At 44.4% G+C, this 21,885-nt stretch overlaps 2 protein-coding genes across 2 annotated transcripts in view; both read left to right on the forward strand.

Moving 5' to 3' along the window:
- The window catches only part of LOC139556200 (heparan sulfate glucosamine 3-O-sulfotransferase 5-like), a 94,949-nt gene extending 83,852 nt beyond the window's left edge, over positions 1 to 11,097 (forward strand). The window contains exons 2-3 of the mRNA XM_071369832.1: positions 7,419 to 7,560; positions 7,782 to 11,097. Of these exons, the coding sequence (XP_071225933.1) occupies positions 7,454 to 7,560; positions 7,782 to 8,715 (1,041 nt within the window). The 5' untranslated portion in view covers positions 7,419 to 7,453 and the 3' untranslated portion in view covers positions 8,716 to 11,097. The remainder of the gene's footprint in view (positions 1 to 7,418; positions 7,561 to 7,781) is intronic.
- A 5,039-nt stretch (positions 11,098 to 16,136) lies between these two features.
- LOC139556202 (histone deacetylase 2-like) lies at positions 16,137 to 21,717 on the forward strand. Its single transcript, XM_071369834.1, has 4 exons — positions 16,137 to 16,256; positions 16,543 to 16,695; positions 16,862 to 16,914; positions 17,087 to 21,717. Exons 1-2 carry the CDS (start codon positions 16,148 to 16,150, stop codon positions 16,689 to 16,691), a joined length of 258 nt encoding a protein of 85 aa, XP_071225935.1. The 5' UTR covers positions 16,137 to 16,147; the 3' UTR covers positions 16,692 to 16,695; positions 16,862 to 16,914; positions 17,087 to 21,717.
- Positions 21,718 to 21,885: the final 168 nt, after the last annotated feature.

Consider the following 21,885-nt stretch of genomic DNA (forward strand, 5'->3'; position numbering starts at 1 on the left):
CCATGATAGGGAGACATTGTGGAGTGATAACGCGCGTGCAAGCAGTTGCTCCCAACGCCACTTGGGTACACTGCAGCATCCAGAGAGGCTCTTGCTGCCAAGGGAATGCCTGACAGTTTGAAAGACGTTTTGGACACTACAGTGAAAATGATTTACTTTGTTAAAGCAAGGCCCCTGAACTCTTGTGTATTTTCTGCATTATGCAATGATATGGGCATCGACCGTGTAACGCTTTTACAACATACAGAAGTGCGCTGGTTATCAACGGGCAAAGTATTGACACGTTTGTTTTTTAGTTGAGAGACGAGCTTAAAGTTTTCTTTTACTGACCATAATTTTCACTTGTCTGACCGCTTGCATGATGACGAGTTTCTCACACGACTGGCCTATCTTGGTGATGTTTTTTCTCGCCTGAATGATCTGAATCTAGCATTACAGGGACTCTCCACAACTATATTCAATGTGCAGGACAAAATTGAGGCTATGATTAAGAAGTTGGAGCTCTTCTCTGTCTGCATTAACAAGGACAACGCACAGGTCTTTCCATCATTGTATGATTTTTTTGTGTGCAAATGAACTCAAGCTTACGGACAATGTCAAATGTGATATAGCGAAGCACCTCAGTGAGTTGGATGCGCAATTACGCAGGTACTTTTCCGAAACAGACGACTCAAACAACTTGATTCATTATCCCTTTCATGCCCTGCCTCTAGTCCACGTATCGATATCAGAACAAGAGAGCCTCATCGAAATTGCAACAAGCGGTTCTGTGAAAATTGTATTTAATCAGAAGCCACTGACAGATTTCTGGATTGGGCTGCGCTCAGAGTATCCTGCCTTGGCAAATCCAACTGTTAAAACACTGATGCCCTTTGCAACCACGTACCTATGTGAGAGTGGATTTTCGGCCTTCATTTGCATGAAAATTCAATACAGGCACAGACTGTGTGTGGAAAATTATTTAAGACTGAGACTCTCTCCAATACAACCCAACATTGCAGAGTTATGTGCATCCTTTAAAGCACACCCTTCTCATTAACCTGTGTGGAGTTATTCACAATTTTTTATGAACAAATAAGGTTTTATATGTAAGATGGCTAAATAAAGAGCAAAATGATTGATTATTATTATTTTATTATTTGTGCCCTGGTCCTATAAGAGCTCTTTGTCACTTCCCACAAGCCGGGTTGTGATAAAAACTCACTAATTCTTATGTTTAATAAATGTATTGTATAGTGTGTGTGTGTGTGTGTGTGTGTGTGGCAGGCTTACAATTATGGCAAAAAACAACATTTGAGAGTGTGCTGACCCTGGTGCTAGAGGGGGTACGCAGCTGGAGGTTGAATGTTTGAACGGGTACAGCACTATAAAAGTTTGTCAACCACTGATCTAAGCCATCTGCTAATTGGTTTTGGAGACTGATCTCTCTGGGTCCACAGGGGTAAACAGTCAAGGCTGTGTAATTTGTCAGTTGGTGGTTATTCTTTGGGGAGGAAGTGGGCTTCCATTTGCTGATCATAACAGCAGTTACATTCTATTGTAAAGCCTACAAACATCAGTATGTTGCAGACCTGCAAAAATGATCTCTCTAGACTCAAATGTCAATAGCCTAAATCTACATAACTTTGCAAAGCAGAGTGTTCTACTGCTCCCTCTTATAATTGTTCTAACATCTGCAACTACTAAAAACCACTAGTATGTCTCAACCTGGAGCAGGATAAAAGACTTGTAGAAAAAAAACGGTGATGTCTGTGAGAGTCACTGTACTTTGATGTCATTCTTAGATAATGAAATACTGCCCCCGCTTGGTTTAACAGGGGAACAGGTTTTAGTTTTCCATCATTGAAGGTCAAACGAGTCATGCTGTACATGATAAAGACACAGCAGTTTTATTTTGTATGCTAATCACAAGGGAGATGTGCTGAGGCAGATAGTTATTGATGATCTTACACTATTAGCACCAACAGTAGTCTCTGGGCGCAGTTTTTCAAAAATGATCAATCTGGGTTTCGTCTACCGGATAGGAATAGAATAAATAGAATGGGTCCCAATTCAGAATGAATAGAATGAGTCCCCATTCAAGTAAATTATTTGTATAATGGGAGTCCCCATTCAAGTAAATTGTTTCTATAATGGGAGTCCCCATTCAAGTAAATTATTTCTATAATGGGAGTCCCCATTCAAGTAAATTATTTGTATAATGGGAGTCCCCATTCAAGAAAATTATTTGTACATTCTATTCATTCTATTTCTATGCATGTGCTCCTGTTCGATGGCCGTAATCAAGATAGATATTTTTTTGCAAAACTCGGCCCTGGGGATTAATCCCTTTCCGCTCTAAAATAAAAAACACACATCTAATGTTGTGAACACTAGGATCTGTTCTAGATTGGAACAGTAGATGAAGTGTAGCCGACAATGAATTGAGGTCAGGTTTTTCTGTTTCCTTTGATCATTCTTGTTTTGTTCCTATGCAGCAGCTTCTCACAGTGATGCTTTCTTTTCATAGAACATGATAGTGCGTGTGTGTGTGTGTGTGTGTGTGTGTGTGTGTGTGTGTGTGTGTGTGTGTGTGTGTGTGTGTGTGTGTGTGTGTGTGTGTGTGTGTGTGTGTGTGTGTGTGTGTGACAGAATGGTTTGAACATCTAGTTAACAACATCCTAATATACCATTTCTATCCTGTTATCAGACTTTCTTTGAGGTGAACTATTTTCACGTGGCACCAATTTACAGTATGTATTCTAGACTGCTGGTTTTTCTTTAGCTCCTCAATCCTCTGAAACGTTATAATTGAATGGAAGTCACAGTAATCTAGAAAGTTAAACTTGATCTTATTCTAGCTAATTTAACTATATATATATATACAGTATATATATACAGTACCAGTAGAAAGTTTGGACATTCCAGGGGTTTTCTTTATTTTTTACTATTTTCTACATTGTAGAATAATAGTGAAGACATCAAAACTATGAAATCATGTAGTAACAAAAAAAGTGTTATACAAATCAAAATATATTTTATATTTGAGATTCTTCAAAGTAGCCATCCTTTGCCTTGATGACAGCTTTGCACACTCTTGGCATTCTCTCATTCAGCTTCATGAGGTAGTCACCTGGAATGCATTTCAATTAACAAGTGTGCCTTGTTATAAGCTAATTTGTGGAATTTCTTTCCTTCTTAATGCGTTTGAGCCAATCAGTTGTGTTGTGACAAGGTAGGGGTGGTATACAGAAGATAACCCTATTTGGTAAAAGACCATATTATGGCAAGAACAACTCAAATAAGCAAAGAGAAATGACAGTCCATCACTACTTTAAGACATGAAGGTCAGTCAGTCCAGAACATTTCAAGAACTTTGAAAGTTTCTTCAAATGCAGTCGCAAAAACCATCAAGTGTTATGATGAAAATGGCTTTCAAGTTGACCACCACAGGAAAGGAAGACCCAGAGGGAAGACCCAGAGTTACATCTGCTGCAGAGGATAAGTTCATTAGAGTTAACAGGACCTCAGATTGCAGCCCAAATAAATGCTTCACAGAGTTCACGTAACAGACACATCTCAACATCAACTGTTCAGAGGAGACTGCGTGAATCAGGCCTTGCTCGTCGAGTTTCTGTAAAGAAACCTCTAATAAAGGGCACCAATAAGAAGAAGAGACTTGCTTGGGCCAAGTAACACAAGCAATGGACATTAGACTGGTGGAAATCTGTCCTTTGGCCTGATTTGAGATTTTTTGTTCCAACCGCCGTGTTTTTGTGAGATGCAGAGTAGGTGAACGCATGATCTCCTCATGTGTGGTTCCCACCGTGAAGCATGGAGGAGGAGGTGTGATGGTGTGGGGGTGCTTTGCTGGTGACACCGTCTGTGATTTATTTAGAAATCAAGGCACACTTAACCAGCATGGCTACCACAGAATTCTGCAGCGATACGCCATCCCATCTGGTTTGCAGTTAGTGGGACTATCATTTATTTTTTAACAGGACAATGACACAAAACACACATCCAGGCTGTGTAAGGGCTATTTGACCAAGGCGAGTGATGGAGTGCTGCCTCCACAATCACCCGACCTCAACCCAATTGAGATGGTTTGGGATGAGTTGGACCGCAGAGTGAAGGAAAAGCAGCCAGCAAGTGCTCAGTGTAACGGCTGTCGTCGGTGGAAGAAGGTGAGGACCAAGGTGCAGCGTAGTAAGTGTTCATGACGTTTAATAATCATCAAAACAGAACACTGAATAACAAAATAACAAAGAAACAACCGAAAACAGTTCTGTCTGGTGCAGACACACAAAGACTGAAAATAACCACCTACAAAACACACTAGAAAGCAGGCTACCTAAATATGGTTCTCAATCAGGGACAACGATTGACAGCTGCCTCTGATTGAGAACCATATCAGGCCAAACACAGAAATAGAAAATCATAGAAAAACGAACATAGACAACCCACCCAACTCACGCCCTGACCACACTAAGACAAAGAAATAACAAAACAACTAGGGTCAGAACGTGACAGTACCCCCCCCCCCCCCCAAGGTGCGGACTCCGGCCGCAAAACCTGAACCTATAGGGGAGGGTCTGGGTGGGCATCTGTCCGCGGTGGCGGCTCTGGCGCTGGATGTGGACCCCACCTCACCATAGTCTTAGTCCGCTTCTGTGGCCTCCTAGGAACGGCAACCCTCGCCGCCGACCTTGGCCTGGGAACCCTAATAAATGGGCTCACAGGACTGAGGGACGCCTCTGGACTGAAGGGCACCTCTGCACTGAAGGGTAGCTCAGGACTGAAGGGCAGCTCCGGACTGAAGGGTAGCTCCGGACTGAAGGGCAGCTCCGGACTGAAGGGTAGCTCAGGACTGAAAGGCAGCTCCGGACTGAAAGGCAGCTCCGGACTGAAAGGCAGCTCCGGACTGAGGGGCAGCTCCGGATTGAGGGACAGCTCCGGACTGAAGGGCGGCTCTGGCGGCTCCTGACTGGCGGACGGCTCTGGCGGCTCCTGACTGGCGGACGGCTCTGGCGGCTCCTGACTGGCGGACGGCTCTGGCGGCTCCTGACTGGCGGGCGGCTCCTGACTGGCGGGCGACTCTGGCGGCTCCTGACTGGCGGGCGGCTCTGGCGGCTCCTGACTGGCGGGCGGCTCTGGCGGCTCCTGACTGGCGGGCGGCTCTGGCGGCTCCTGACTGGCGGGCGGCTCTGGCGGCTCCTGACTGGCGGGCGGCTCTGGCGGCTCCTGACTGACGGGCGGCTCTGGCGACTCCTGACTGACGGACGGCTCTGGCGACTCCTGACTGACGGACGGCTCTGGCGGCTCCGGACAGACGGGCAGCTCAGGCGGCGCTGAACAGACGGGCAGCTCAGGCGGCACTGGACAGACGGGCAGCTCAGGCGGCGCTGGACAGACGGGCAGCTCAGGCGGCGCTGGACAGACGGGAGACTCAGGCCTGCTGAGGCGCACAGTAGGTCTGGTGCGTGGTGCCGGAACTGGTGGTACCGGGCTGGGGACACGCACCTCTGGGCGAGTGCGGGGAGCAGGAACAGGGCATACTGGACCCTGGAGGCGCACAGTAGGCCTGGTGCGTGGTGCCGGAACTGGTGGTACCGGGCTGGGAACACGCACCTCAAGGCGAGTGTGGGGTGCTGGAACTGGAGGCCTGGTACGTGGCACCGCCACCAGAGGGCTGGTGCGTGGGGCTTCCACAGGAGGGCTGGTTCTTAGCAAAGGCACCGGATAGACTGGACCGTAGAGGCGCACTACAGGTCTCGAGCACCGAGCCTGCCAAACCCTACCTGGCTGAATACCATGCCAGTGCGGCGAGGTGGAATAAGCCGCACTGGGCTATGTACACGTACAGGAGACACCATGCGTAGGGCTGGTGCCATGTACCCCGGCCCGAGGAGACGCACTGGAGACCAGATGCGTAGAGCCGGTTTCATGGCATCTGGCTCGATGCCCAATCTAGTCCGGCCGATACGAGGTGCTGCTATGTACCGCACCGGGCTATGCACACGTACTGGAGACACTGTGCGCTCTTCCGCATAACACGGTGTCTGCCCGTACGCTCGCTGTCCACGGTAAGCACGGGGAGTTGGCTCAGGTCTCCTACCTGGCTTAGCCACACTCCCCGTGTGCCCCCATCCAAGACATTTTTGGGGCTGCCTCTCGGGCTTCCTTGCCAGCCGTGTTCCCTCAAAGCGCTAGCTCCCTTTAGCTGCTGCCTCCACTCTCCTGGCTGCCTCCACCTGTTCCCATGGGAGGCGATCCCTTCCAGCCAGGATCTCCTCCCATGTTTAGCAACCCTTGCCGTCCAGAATGTCCTCCCATGTCCATTCCTCCTTATAGCGCTGCTCCTGCTGCTGCTGCCTGTTACCACGCTGCTTGGTCCTTTTTTGGTGGGTGGTTCTGTAACGGCTGTCGTCGGTGGAAGAAGGTGAGGACCAAGGTGCAGCGTGGTAAGTGTTCATGATGTTTAATAATCAGCAAAACAGAACACTGAATAACAAAATAACAAAGAAACAACCGAAAACAGTTCTGTCTGGTGCAGACACACAAAGACTGAAAATAACCACCCACAAAACACACTAGAAAACAGGCTACCTAAATATGGTTCTCAATCAGGGACAACGATTGACAGCTGCCTCTGATTGAGAACCATATCAGGCCAAACACAGAAATAGAAAATCATAGAAAAACTAACATAGACAACCCACCCAACTCATGCCCTGACCACACTAAAACAAAGAAATAACAAAACAACTAGGGTCAGAACGTGACACTCAGCATATGTGGGAACTCCTTCAAGACTGTTGGAAAAGTGTTCCTCGTGAAGCTGGTTGAGAGAATGCCAATAGTGTGCAAAGCTGTCATCAAGGCAAAGGGTGGCTAATTTGAAGAATCTAAAATCTAAAATATATTTAGATTTGTTTAACACTTTTTTGGTTACTACATGATTCGATATGTGTTTTTCCTAGTTTTGATGTCTGCACAATTATTCTACAATGTAGAAAATAGTAAAAATAAAGAAAAATCCTTGAACGGGTGAGTGTGTCCAAACTTTTGACTGGTACTGTATATATATATATAAACCGTTTACTGTTTACTCTACGAACCAAACGAAACCAAACGGGGAGGGACCTACCTGAATTTGCCCAATAGAAACTATCTTTTTTGTTGGAAAATGTTTTACATTTGGAGGAAATGGTTTCTGTTGCATAACGTTTTGCAACAGACAAAACGTTTTAAAACGGAACCCGACTAATGAATAAACCCCAGCCGTCTGCTCTAATGGCACTGCAGCACTTTGCAGGCTCCTGTGAGTTTGGCTTAATCACTTGTAAGACTTGATTGAGTGTGTGTTAATAAACATTATTCTGTCTCTCTCCTCGCCAGTGATTAGTGGTTTATGTGCTCTGCTCTCCCGTCCCCAGGCTGAAGACGCAGTCCTGAAGATTGATGGAGGGCCATGCTATTCAAACAGCAGGCGTTGCTGAGACAGAAGCTCTTCTTGTTGGGCAGCCTTGCTATCGGGAGTCTCCTCTATCTAGTGGCCAGGGTTGGGAGCTTGGATAGGTACGTCGTTTGCTGAAAGCAATGCCTGTTGAATGTCAAGTATTGAATGATTTTAGTTTATATAAATAATCTAATATTTTTTTCAAATATCAAAATCTTGATCATATATGATTAGATTATGATAAGACTTCATAGTATTTAACAATGTGTTTAAAGATAATTCTAAAGTGCTCTAAAGTTTACTGATGAAATTATTATATATAACTAAATGTCTCCTCCAGGCTGCAGCCTATTTGCCCCATAGAGAGCAGACTGGGCCCTCCTCACCTGCCGGAGCAGATCCCTCTCCGGACCCTGCAGTATAAGCGTGGTCTGCTCCACGAGATCCGCAAGGGCAATGCCACCAAAGAGCAGATCCGCCTGCACAACCTGGTACAGCAACTGCCCCGGGCCATCATCATCGGGGTGCGCAAGGGGGGCACGCGCGCCCTGCTGGAGATGCTCAACCTGCACCCGGCGGTGGTCAAGGCTTCGCAGGAGATCCACTTCTTTGACAACGAACAGAACTACGCCCGGGGCATCGACTGGTACCGGGAGAAGATGCCCTTCTCCTTCCTCCACCAAATCACCATTGAGAAGAGCCCCGCCTACTTCATCACAGAAGAGGTCCCCGAACGCATCTTCAAGATGAACTCCTCCATCAAGCTGTTGATTATTGTGCGTGAGCCCACCACCAGAGCTGTGTCCGACTACACACAGGTGCTGGAGGGCAAGGAGCGCAAGAACAAGACCTACCACAAGTTTGAGAAGCTGGCCATCGACGGCAACACGTGTGATGTGAACACAAAGTATAAGGCAGTACGGACCAGCATTTACACCAAGCACTTGGAGCGCTGGCTGAAGTACTTCCCCGTGGAACATTTTCACATTGTGGACGGTGACCGTCTGATCACAGACCCGCTGCCTGAGCTGCAGCTCGTCGAGCGCTTCCTCAACCTCCCCTCCAGGATCAGCCGGTATAACCTGTATTTCAATGCCACCAGGGGATTCTACTGCCTGCGATTTAACAATGTCTTCAACAAGTGCCTGGCAGGCAGCAAGGGGCGCATCCACCCTGAGGTGGACCCCTCAGTGGTGGCCAAACTAAGGAAGTTCTTCCACCCCTTCAATCAGAAGTTTTATCAGATTACTGGGAGGACGTTCAACTGGCCCTGAGAAACTAAGGGAAGGTCTAGGCCTAGCCTATATGAACTTCTTAACTGAAGTTGTTCTGTTGGCATTTTCAAGATGTCAACCACAACAATATTAAAGGATATTAAAAGCACTTTGATTGAATTTAATACGTAGAGGAGAGTGGGGTAAGTTGAGCCGAAGGGTAGTTGAGCTACTCCTTGTTTCTAGGAAACCATACACAAAATGTACCATGTGACCAAATATTAAGGAAGAGGTCGTCATTTCATGGAGTCTGTGAAAGAAAAAAACACATGGAAAAAGTGGTAAGCAAGTTAGGGCAAATGAATGTATTGTGTTATAGGTTTCATGCAGCTTGTATCTAAACCAAGGTGGATTGTTTTGTATATCAGTTGGGGTCTCTATAAGCTACAATATGAGGTCCTAAACCTAGCATGAAAACGCATCCTTGTACCTGTGTGGGCTAATATAGTAAACATGTTTGCCTTGGGGTAAGTTGAGCCATTGGCCACCATACCCCATACAGATTATGATTACATTTAGTCAGTTTTATGCATAATATGCATAGTATTTTTGCAATGTGTCATGCATATGAACTCAATATACTGCATTTGTATTGTTATAGAGCAGACCTAATCATTCCCTGTGTATACAAATGTAAAACATGCAGGGATCCAGCCCCCCTTCAGGTCCCTGAGAGAGCAGCCAAGGAAGTGAGAGAAGGGAAGAAGTCCATTCCAGAAGCACCAAGGGATGAACAAATGTACTGAATGACACTGAAGAGGTACATTGACAAAAATTAAAACAAACATGTACCTGTGTGAAAGAGAGGCTGTGATAGAGTAGCAGAGACACACAAGGTCGTATCTGATGACATGGAGTCTGAGCTTGCTAAACATATAAAGAATATTGCGGACCAGCTTCATGGGCTTTAGTAGCCTGAAATGCAGAGAACTTGCCTACGAATTGGCACATCTAAACAATATCACTGTCCCAGACAACTTGTCAAGAAATGCAAGGGTAAGTCATATTTAACAGATCCATCTATATCTGAATATAGGCATACATTTAAAATTTACAGTACAATATACCTCACCCCCATTCCATGAATTAAACTTTGACCAACCAGCACCATCACCCACTGTCACAGGGCACCTACACCGACTTATCCCAAGGTGGCTCAACTTACTTTATCCCTATGCTCAATTTATTCTGGGATAAGTTGTGCAAAGAGACCAATTTTTTGGGACAAATTATGTTTTTAAAACTGTTATGTTTACATGAATTATGATTATTTCCAGGGATACACAACATCCTGAAATATATGTAGATATCTTTGTTACAAAGAATACCATATTACTGTAGTGAGGCTGAATGTAAAAAATGGCTCAACATACCCCACTCTCCTCTGTGAGAATGACAATGTGACCAAAATCTGTAATGGAATCAATGTATGTTTGTTTCTTAATATGTAAGGTGGCATAAGAGGAAAAAGGGTTTGTGAGTTGTGTGATTACAAAACAATTCAGGTTAATGCACCTGATCTTTCTTCATAATAATTCACCTGTCTGACACTTGTGCCCGTTATAAACTCAGCATTTTGCCATCATCTCAGCCAATATTGAATGAAGGGTATACTACAATGAGTGATAGACATGAGATTATGTTAAGTGAACACGTGGATTATAAAAGAAGACTTGTCAGTCAACAACACATACATTTAACATATTTAAAGGCTATATCATGAAGCTATATATGTGTCAATGTTTCATATAAAAACAACCTTGACAAAGACGTAGGCTTACGTGGTCTTGCAGTTCTAAGTGTGATAGTCTTGTATTTATTACAGTCCTCTCATTTTGGTTTTGCTTTTCTCCTGCATGTGTATTGAACATACAATTGACAAAGCATTGGCTCTCTAATGTAGTTTTGTGTTATTTAATTTATTCCAGTATCATTCTTTAAACATGTGCTACCTTTATTTGTTTCTCTGTTGTTTTTATGTAGTTTTATTTTTCTCAAACTACCATGACGTACTTGTATCCGTAATATATCCCAGAAATCTGTAGAAGGATAGGAGATTCTCATGAGGGAATGGGAACATAGATTTCTCATAAAATTCTGACTCCGATGATGTCCTCATACGCCAAGCATTTAAATGTTGAATAAGGGATTTAAGTGGTAACTTTGTTCTCATTCTTTTTTTCCAGTATTAATGACATGTTTGTCATTCCCCTTGGTGAAAAGCCACAGTAAAAAAGTAATTTGTTAGTTACTGTCAAACCATCTCATGCTTATTCTACTACAATTAACATATTTGTCTTATGTGCAAATAGCCATCCTGTATCATAAGTGTGTCGTTCTGTAACAAAAAATTATTGAATTAAAATGACATTTAAACACGTGTCAGCTGAGTCATTCATTATTTCTGTTTTGTCTCGTAATCTATTGTGTGGTTCAAAGACTGAGACTCTTCCTTGATGCTTTCATTAACCTATTTAATCCCATTGGTCTCAATAGTGACCGTAAAAAACATTTCCAGTTATAAGGCTCTAAAAATGTTACTGAATGATGTATCAATGCATTTCCAGCAAATATTGAACTAATAAAGGGTCTCAATGAAAGATGTGCAGTGTCACATGTTTAGTGTAAATTGTCACATGACCAGAGCTGTTTACTTCCTGGTTGCACCACAAGAAGAGGATGGCTGCATCAAAGCTCCCAAACAAAAGGTTAGTAAAGTATGTTAACATAAAGTTAGGACAAAGATTTTTGGTACACATCATCTTTAAGGTGTCTAGTATTGATATATGCATTTGCAATTACTCAACTTTGTTCAGTGTGGTCATAGAATGTGTAAACATGTTGACGGCAACAATAGTGACCGGCGGGATAACACAGTGTGTCTAGGTATACACATAGTTATACACATACATAGTTCTTGTTTTACCTAACTTTCTACTCTGTTCTTTCTTTTAGTTTCACTTTGAGTCAAGTTCTGGATATGTTGGATCTAGGTGACTGCCCAGACAAGGCATGCAACATTGCAGTTATCCCTCAAAATGAGAAAGATGCTGTCCTGAGTGATTGTGATAGCGATGGGTCAGATATGGACTATGGACAGGCCATTTGCCAGCCAGGCTGTTGAATGCATATGCTGAACCTATGCAAACAGATCATGACAGGAACAACGTTATCAGTGACGATGACCTACCCCTACCCCTCTAGAAACTCCTGGTACCTTCATTAATTGCACACATCTCAGCAAATACATAATTCCACATATAGTATCTTATTATTAGAGGGTGTCACGAGAATTTTTTATCCCAATGATAATAACTGACAATTATTTAAACTTTGACCAATCCCCGAGGTTTGTAAGACCCTGGGTTTAATAATAATTAGGTAAAGACTTCTGCAAAAGGTTGGTTTCTTTATTCACGAGAACGTTCTGAAGTCCATAATACCAGGACATGTAATTTTATAACTCTCCCCCCCTACCTACTTACACGCACATACCGACACACAAAATAGTAGGGGGATTACACACACATACAGAAACACAAACAGTAGGTGGGATGTGTCTTTCCCCACAGTTCTCATTCCTGTTTTTAACCAGGGCAGGGTGACCGGAAACATGACCGAATACAAAGTGTAGCTATTCCCTCCGCAAGGCAATCAAACAAGCTAAGCGTCAGTATAGAGACAAAGTAGAGTCGCAATTAAACGGCTCAGACACAAGAGGTATGTGGCAGGGTCTACAGTCAATCACGGATTACAAAAAGAAAACCAGCCCCGTCGCGGATCAGGATGTCTTGCTCCCAGACATACTAAACAACTTCTTTGCTCGCTTTGAGGACAGTGCCACTGATACAGTGCAACTGATACGGCCCGCTACCAAAATCTGCGGACTCTCCTTCACTGCAGCCGACGTGAGTAAAACATTTAAACGTGTTAACCCTCGTAAGGCTGCAGGCCCAGACGGCATCCCCAGCCGCGTCCTCAGAGCATGCGCAGACCAGCTGGCTGGTGTGTTTACGGACATATTCAATCAATCCTTATCCCAGTCTGCTCTTCCCACATGCTTCAAGAGGGCCACCATTGTTGCTGTTCCCAAGAAAGCTAAGGTAACTGAGCTAAACGACTACCGCCCCGTAGCACTCACTTCCGCCATCATGAAGTGCTTTGAGAGACTAGTCAAGGACCATATCACCTCCACCCTACCCTACCTGACACCCTAGATCCACTCCAATTTGCTTACCGCCCCAATAGGTCCACAGACAACGCAATCGCAACCACACTGCACACTGCCCTAACCCATCTGGACAAGAGGAATACCTATGTGAGAATGCTGTTCATCGACTACAGCTCAGCATTTAACACAATAGTACCCTCCAAACTCGTCATCAAGCTTGAGACCCTGGGTCTCGACCCCGCCCTGTGCAACTGGGTACTGGACTTCCTGACGGGCCGCCCCCAGGTGGTGAGGGTAGGTAACAACATCTCCACCCCGCTGATCCTCAACACTGGGGCCCCACAAGGGTGCGTTCTGAGCCCTCTCCTGTACTCCATGTTCACCCACGACTGCGTGGCCCTGCACGCCTTCAACTTAATCATCAAGTTTGCGACACTACAGTGGTAGGCTTGATTACCAACAACGACGAGACGGCCTACAGGGAGGAGGTGAGGGCCCTCGAAGTGTGGTGTCAGAAAAATAACCTCACACTCAACGTCAACAAAACAAAGGAGATGATCGTGGACTTCAGGAAACAGCAGAGGGAGCACCCCCCTATCCACATCGACGGGACAGTAGTCTAACGGTTCTCGTGGGCTGAAGGAAGAGTGGACCAAGGTGCAGCGTTTAAAGTGTTCATGATTTAATCCAAAAAACGAAATCGAACAAAAACAACAAACAGGAGAACGAAAGCGAAACAGTTCTGTCTGGTGCAGACACAAAACAGAAAACAACTACCCACAAACCACAGGTGGGAAAAGGCTACCTAAGTATGGTTCTCAATCAGAGACAACGATAGACAGCTGCCTCTGATTGAGAACCACACCCGGCCAAACACATAGAAATAGAAAACATAGAACAAAAACATGCCCACCCCAACTCACGCCCTGACCAAACCAAAATAGAGACATAAAAAGGATCTCTAAGGTCAGGGTGTGACAGTACCCCCCCCCAAAGGTGCGGACTCCGGCCGCAAAACCTAAACCTATAGGGGAGGGTCTGGGTGGGCATCTATCCGCGGTGGCGGCTCTGGTGCGGGACGTGGACCCCGCTCCAGCTTAAGCTTGGCCCACACGAGGGTCCCCGCTCCAGAGGCGGGGACCCTCGCCGCCGACCCCGGACTGGGGACCCTCGCAGCGGGCCCCGGACAGGAGGGCGACGCTGGCGGCTCCGGACAGGAGGGCGACGCTGGCGGCTCCGGACAGGAGGGAGACTCTGGCGGCTCCGGACAGGAGGGAGACTCTGGCGGCTCCGGACAGGAGGGCGACTCTGGCGGCTCCGGACAGGAGGGAGACTCTGGCGGCTCCGGACAGGTTGCAGGCACAGGACTCACCAGGCTGTGGAGACCTACTGGAGGCCTGGTCCGTGGAGGAGGCACAGGATAGACCGGGCTGTGGGGGAGCACTGGAGATCTGGTGCGTAGCCTTGGCACCACACTTCCAGGCTGAATGCCCACTCTAGCCCGGCACGTACGAGGAGCTGGAACAGGCCGCACTGGGTCCTCCTGACGAACTGGGGAAACCCTGCCTAGAGCCGGCGCAGGACTCACCGGGCTGTGGAGGCGCACTGGAGGTCTGCCGCGCCAAGCTGGCACAAGACGTGCAGGGCTGGGGAGGCACACAGGAGGCCTGGTGCGTGGGGCTGGCACAGTCTTCACCAGACGGCTAACACGCACCTCAGGACGAGTATGGAGAGCTGACATCAAATCGAGGACACGCTCCGTCGGGCGGATGTCGTGCCTCATGCACCAACACAGCAACTCTCTCATTACTCTCTCCTCCAATCTCCCCATCAACTCCTTCACTGTCTCTGCTTCGCTCCCTTCACTCACCTCCAATTTCACCCCGACTGGTTCTGGTTCCATCATCGGCTCCCTACGGTAAGCACGGGGAGTTGGCTCAGGTCTGAATCCTGACTCTGCCACACTCCCCGTGTGCCCCACCCCAAAGCATTTTGGGGGCTGCCTCTCGTGTCTGCTTCGTTGCCGTGACTCCTGGTAGCAAAGTTGTTCCTCCCTCGCTACTTCAGCCTGTTTCCATGGCAGGGTCTTGTCCCCTGCCATCACCTCCTCCCATGTCCACGATGTCCTCCACTCACTTTTCTCCCGGGCCCAGGATCCCTGCTCCTCCTGGCCACGCTGCTTGGTCCTTTGGTGGCGGGATCTTCTGTTATGTCCGTCGTTAGAAGGAGACAAAGGCGCAGCGTGGTAAGCGTACATCTTTCTTTATTAAGATGAACACCAACAAAACAACAAAAGAATAAACAAATGTGAAGTTCTGCAGGGCTAGACAGCAACTGTGAAAAAACAAGATCCCACAAACTAGGGTGGAAAACAGGCTGCCTAAGTATGATTCCCAATCAGAGTCAACGATAGACAGCTGCCTCTGATTGGGAACCATACCCAGCCAACAAAGAAATAGAAAACTAGAATGCCCACCCAAATCACACCCTGACCTAACCAAATAGAGAAATAAAAAGGCTCTCTAAGGTCAGGGCGTGACAAGTGCCTAGACCTGTATCCTGGAGGGAAAATATCAGGCCACTGAGACCTGTGTACTTTCATGGTTTACTTAATACAATTGAAAAAGAAAAAGAGAGCCCCACACCCTAGGAGTTCAGATGCAATAATTTTATATGCACAGTTTCTACAAACAAGCTGTACAAACAAGCTTTCTACAAACACTGCGGGTCACTAATTTATATACTTTAAAGGATTTACTTAACACCATGTCTTCTTTCCACCTGAAATATGGGATGGGTCTCAAGAGAAAATGCTATGTGGTCTCAACACTAGACAGGGGCTTTGTCCCAAATGGCACCCTACTCCCTACACAGTGCACTACTTTTGGCCAGTGCCCTGTTGTCCCTGGTCAAAAGCAGTAAACTATACGGGGAATAGGGTGCCATTTGGGACGCAAGCAGGGATAGTGCTGGTCCTGACATTCGGCTGCCTACAGGGAGCTGACTAAGCAGAATGTCATTGTTCCACCAAGTGTGTGAGGACATTAGAGCAGTCCCCGACAGAAATATATATTGGTCCACCAAAAGTTGTCTGTTCTTTCGACCAATTGATCGGTCAACATTTTTAAATTTGTATTTTTCCATATATAGACATACCCTACGTGTTTTAATAAAATCAACTATACGCATTGAGCTTACGGTTTGATGAAATAAGACAAATGCCTCAAGGGGGGGGGGGGGGGGGGTCTGTTTGAGAACCGGATGCTACCCTACGCCCCGGGAGTGGTGCAGATGCAGGCTATCCCTGAGGACGCCATCCCTGATGACACAGTGGACGAGGATACAGAGGACCCTGACAAACGCATGTCCAGTAAGACACGCCTCCTCTAACCCATCACATCCTCTGAACCATCTCATTGACCTTCCCTGTAAATACTCTCTGTTGCAGTTATATCACTCAGAGTGTTCCATTTCATTTGTATTTTTTTTGCCAGGATAGTAAACTCCACTGTTTTCCAGTGAGACCTCGGCTCCATTCATATTGTATCAGCGGCTGTATTTTCCATATTCAATCATATTGGATCCCATTTTGGATCCAATTTTGGATCCTATTGCCAGCAGCAGCATCTGAATGGTGACTTCCTGTCTCGTTTCAGTCAGTGCTTCAGACAAGAGGATAGCCTCCGATGAGGAGTTCTCTGACTCGGAGGACAAGGGACAGGGAGGAATGAGGAACGTGGCCGATAACAAAAAAGGAACGAAGCAGCCCCGGGTAGAGGAAGACAAAGAGCGAGAGGAGATGTAAGTTGGTGAGTATTCAGAACTTGGTTATCCTGAGTACAAACCTTGCAAGAGCACTGAGTTCAATGTGATAATAGAAAAGCACCTAGCAATATTTCATCCAAGTGGTGATAGCTTGATGTAATGCAGCTTGTGATGTAGCTTCCTAATGTATGTGTATATTTGTGCTGTTAGAGGTGAAAGAGGAGAAAGCAAAGGAAACAAGCACTGAGAAAACTGACACAAAGGTAAGAGTGACTGTGTTATCCATGCTAGTCTCTGCTATATTCACTTGTCAGGACTACACTTATAGTTGTAACATGCATTTATGATTTATTAGAGGTTGTCACAAATCTATTCAGACCTGACAGTGTCTTATGGAGGTGAAATGGCACTCATTTTTCCATCTGTTCTTTCTAGTGTGAAGAATGAGCAGACTAGTAGTGCCTGATTCAGCCACATGGTATCACTGTGATCTCTCCATGGACAGTCCAGAGTGTGGCAGTCAGGGCAGCTCATCTCAGCTGATTCTACTCCCTCATGTCAGACTCCATAACTGAAGCATTATATTTATTGTCATTGATCTGTATCAAAGATCATTTCTTATATTGACAAGATGGTTGAGGGACCACTCTAGCAATGGAAATGCATGTCCTCAAAGATGGAAGGCAGGCAAGATCAGGTGGGACCATTCTAGCAATTTTATGAGAGGGCAGATACGCATGTGAACAACAGACAACTCTGATATAAAGTTGTTTTTTAAAAGTTGCCGAAATGCCACGTGCGTCCACTTATGTCAGTGCATTCGTAACAACCTAACCATTACACACCTTCTATATCTGTCACGATCGTGTGGAGAGACGGACCAAGGCGCAGCGGGATATGAATACATCTTCTTTTTATTTATGAAGATGAACACGAAACGAAACACTTACACAAACTATACAAAACAACAAACGATCGTGAAGCTAAATAACGTAGTGCACACACACAGGCTACAAACGTTAAACATAGACAATTACCCACAAACATCTAAAGCCTATGGCTACCTTAAATATGGCTCCCAATCAGAGACAACAATAACCAGCTGTCTCTGATTGAGAACCAAATCAGGCAACCATAGACTCTCCTAAACACCTACACTCAACCATAGACAATACTAGACACATACACTCCACACAAACCCATACACTAAAACCAACACCCCCTTTACCATAATAAACACCCAAAACACAAACATACCCCATGTCACACCCTGACCTAACTAAAATAATAAAGAAAACAAAGAATACTAAGGCCAGGGCGTGACAATATCAGGGATCATCGACTAGATTTAGCAGTGGGCCAAATGTTTTTTTCTTGAGCAGATGGTCATAGGGCCGGAACATAATTATAAATAATTTGTAGACTACAAATTGACCACAAGAAGCCCAAAAATATTTTTTTTTACGAAAACATAATCATTTCTAATCTTGCTTACATTTGTACATGATCATGTGTCTATTGTCTATCCATGGGAATTCTTGGGAACAGATTTTTATCAGAGCTTTTATCCGTAAACTGCATAGTGGACCCAGTTATAGCGTTCTCTTTCTTTTCATCAATTTTTATCTTCATGTTTGATAAACACACCCCGTTAAAGCGACTTAGGCTAAAAAAATCGAACTAATTCTTAGTTCTCCTGTGATTTGAAAATCCTTTTCCTGCAAAAGAATCAAGCATGGGCCTTGTGAGGAAAACTGGTGAAACAGCTGATTGGCTGCTGTTATAAATAAATGGACTGTCACGTTCTGACCTTAGTTCCTTTTTAATGGCTTTATTTTAGTTGGTCAGGGTGTGAGTTGGGGTGGGTATTCTATGTTGTTTTTCTATGTTTTGTTCTGTTGTTATATTTCTATGTGTTTGGCCTAGTACTGTTCTCAATCAGAGGCAGGTGTCAGTCGTTGTCTCTGATTGGGAGCCATATTTAGGTAGCCTGTTTTCTATTGTGTTTTGTGGGTGGTTGTTTCCTGTTTCAGTGTTTGCACCATACGGGACTGTTTCGGTTGTTTGTTTGTTTGTGTTTTGTTATTTTTTGTTCTGTGTTCATTTTGATTTATTAAAAATCTATTATGGACACTTACCACGCTGCACATTGGTCTGATCCTTGCTACTCCTCTTCAGACGAAGAGGAAATCCGTTACATGGACCGAAGGAATAAAAAAGGCAAAATCTAGGTATTTTCTTGATGCTATGACAGAGTCTGCTGGTGATCCCTCTAAATTCTGGAACACTGTTAACTCACTTAAACGAGGAAACTCCTTGACTTCCCTGCCGAAGCAAATTACATCGGAATCTGGGATCATCAGTGACCGAACTGAAATTTGTGATGTTTTTAAACTGTACGTGTTGTAAATTATATTACTAATGCCCTAGATAATAGAAAGTACTGTGCCGCCTTGTTCATAGATTTGTCTAAAGATTTTGACACTGTAGACCATGCGATACTTTTGGGTAAGATGTCGTTAATAGGACTGGGATCGGATGCCTGTCGTTGGTTTCATGACTATCTAAAGGATAGAAGTCAGGCTGTAAAAGTCGACGGCTTCCAGTCGGAGCCATTGGAGTTGGTTAAAGGGGTCCAACAAGGTTCTATACTCGGTCCATTACTGTTTACTCTCTACATAAACAATATCGGTGATGAGATAAGAAAGTGTAAATTTCATTTATATGCTGATGACACTGGCATGTACTCTATCGCTTCAACGGCTGACCAAGCATTATCACTATTGGAGACAGATTTGAAGATATTACAAGGGTCTTTATTACAGCTGAAACATGTTTTAAATGCAAAGAAAACACATTTTATGATTTTTAATAGATTCAAAAAGTTGGTTGAAAATACACTTGCACGTACGAGCTTAGATGGCTCTCGAATTAATCAGGTCTCTGCATATAAATACTTAGGGATATGGTTGGATGATAAACTGTCTTTTAAAATGCATGTTGATGAACTTTGTAAACGGCTAAAAATCAAGCTAGGCTTCCTCTATAGAAACAGGACATGTTTGTCCTCTACAAATAGAAGACAAATTGTGCAAGGTTATATCTTTGTTGAAATAAAGGTATAATCATTTCCCAAATTAAAATCACTTGGAGCTGACTTATTGTTTTTACAGTCATGTCCAACAATAAAAAATAAAAAAAGTGTTTTTGGTTTTTTTATTGCTCAGAAAACTTGGGGGGGGGGGCAAATAAAACCCGCTGGCCGCCAGTTGGGGAACCCTGTTCTATTTGATCAAATAAATCTCACGTAGCAAATTAGAAATTACATTTTATGTTGACTAATTTCTACACTTTCTCATTGACCTCCATACAACAACGCCTAAATTCGTGGTCTTATTTTCATGGACAGATTTTAGGCAAAAAAAAACACTACCTTCGCCTCATCCTCTCTATATGTCCTAGTTGTACGTTGTTGTGAAGATTTAGTTTCCTTTGTGTACTGTAACAGTTGATTTCTAGGATTCACAAAAACAACCTGGATTTGCTGTGCTTCCCTTTGGTACTCCTTGAATGCACTTATAGTGTGACGTGCTTTATCTTCTGAATGAAATATCCACCTTTTAATTAATGAAATGTTTTTAGAGAAGATTATGTGGGTGTTCCCGTAATTGAACCTACTATCATTTCATATTTGTTGAAAATGGGATATTTTGCATTTGCCAATTAAAACCTTTGTATACTAACGTTAATTCTTAGTGTGAATGTATGAATTGGAGTAGTTAGAAATCAGTTAAAGTATGTGCTAAATATGCTAAATCCACCATGATCATGTAAATGATTTATACCCATTGAGTCTTGAAGAATATACATTTTAAATGCCATGAGTTTAGGTCAAATGTAACCAACCCTATCATAATCCAATATATAAGGTTGTTTTACTCTATTATTTGTAAACAATGTACTGTATTTGCAAATATGCATAATGTACTATGTCAAATCTAAGATACAAAACCTACTAGAGATTTTTGTGGTTGATGCATTACATGGCAGCCACACGATGGCGTTATAACAAATAATACACAGGCCATTATTTTCATCAACACACACCTACAATTTAAACCGCCATTATTGCTAGCTAATACAACCTTGATCTTCGAGTTGTGTGGACTGTAGACCTGATGAACAGACAAAGTATATTTAGATTTTCAGTCCAGTAACTTACTAGTATTAGTGATTACATGCACCTGCAAGCGGGAAACGAGCGTGTGTGGATTTAAAAACTTGAGGAAGCTGGAGTAGCATGTGCACATGCTTTTTTGTGGCCTACCCATAGCTGTGGGAAGATGTTTTGGGTTGCGGCCTTCCACCCTCGCTTATATGGTGCTCTCACCAGGAATCATAAAGGCGTAGTTCACTGATTTGATTGAAAAAACACGACGACCGGAGTAATAAAGGCCTGTGACCACCAAAAAATGTTGGTAAAAAACAAATATATGGGCATGCTGCAGCACCCTCAGCACCTCTACTTCCTGCAACTATGGGCAACTAGAATTTGTTCTTAACTGACAATTTATGAGGCATGTATAACATGCTCTTCAGTTGTTGCAATTATTGCAATGTAGTATAACATAACTTGATACAGAATGATATATGCTACAATGTTGCAGCTCCCCAACTGATCATTGAGTCATTTGCCAATTTCACTTTACTTGGAACCTGTTGCACAGGCCACTGTGTCACGTTCTGACCATAGTTCTTGTGTGTTGTGCTTGTTTTAGTGTTGGTCAGGACGTGAGCTGGGTGGGCATTCTATGTTGTGTGTCTAGTTTGTCTGTTTCTGTGTTCGGCCTAATATGGTTCTCAATCAGAGGCAGCTGTCAATCGTTGTCCCTGATTGGGAATCATATATAGGTGGCTTGTTTTGTGTTGGGGATTTGTGGGTGGTTGTTTCCTGTCTTTGTGTTTTCTATGCACCAGCTAGGACTGTATCGGTTTGCCACATTTATTATTTTGTATTTGTTAAGTGTTCACGTTTATCGTTCGTATTAAACATGTTGAGCACTGGCTACGCTGCGTGTTGGTCTGATCCCTGTTATACCCCCTCTTCTAGTGAAGAGAGGGAAGGCTGCCGTTACACACTGCCACAGTTTTGACCAAGAAGCCACAATCTTCATGAGGTAGTAGGTAAACTAGGCTAATATGAAATCTTTCCTATTTCTGCAGCAAATGAACAG

This window comes from Salvelinus alpinus, chromosome 27, assembly GCF_045679555.1.
Source record: "Salvelinus alpinus chromosome 27, SLU_Salpinus.1, whole genome shotgun sequence".
NCBI lineage: Eukaryota > Metazoa > Chordata > Actinopteri > Salmoniformes > Salmonidae > Salvelinus > Salvelinus alpinus.

What these genes read in the sequence shown, in the direction of transcription:
- LOC139556202 (XM_071369834.1), top strand. Translation starts at nt 16,148, where the DNA reads ATGCTACCCTACGCCCCGGGAGTGGTGCAGATGCAGGCTATCCCTGAG. An exon ending in CCCTGACAAACGCATGTCCA is followed by an intron (nt 16,257 to 16,542) that starts GTAAGACACGCC and finishes GTCTCGTTTCAG; the next exon opens with TCAGTGCTTCAGACAAGAGG.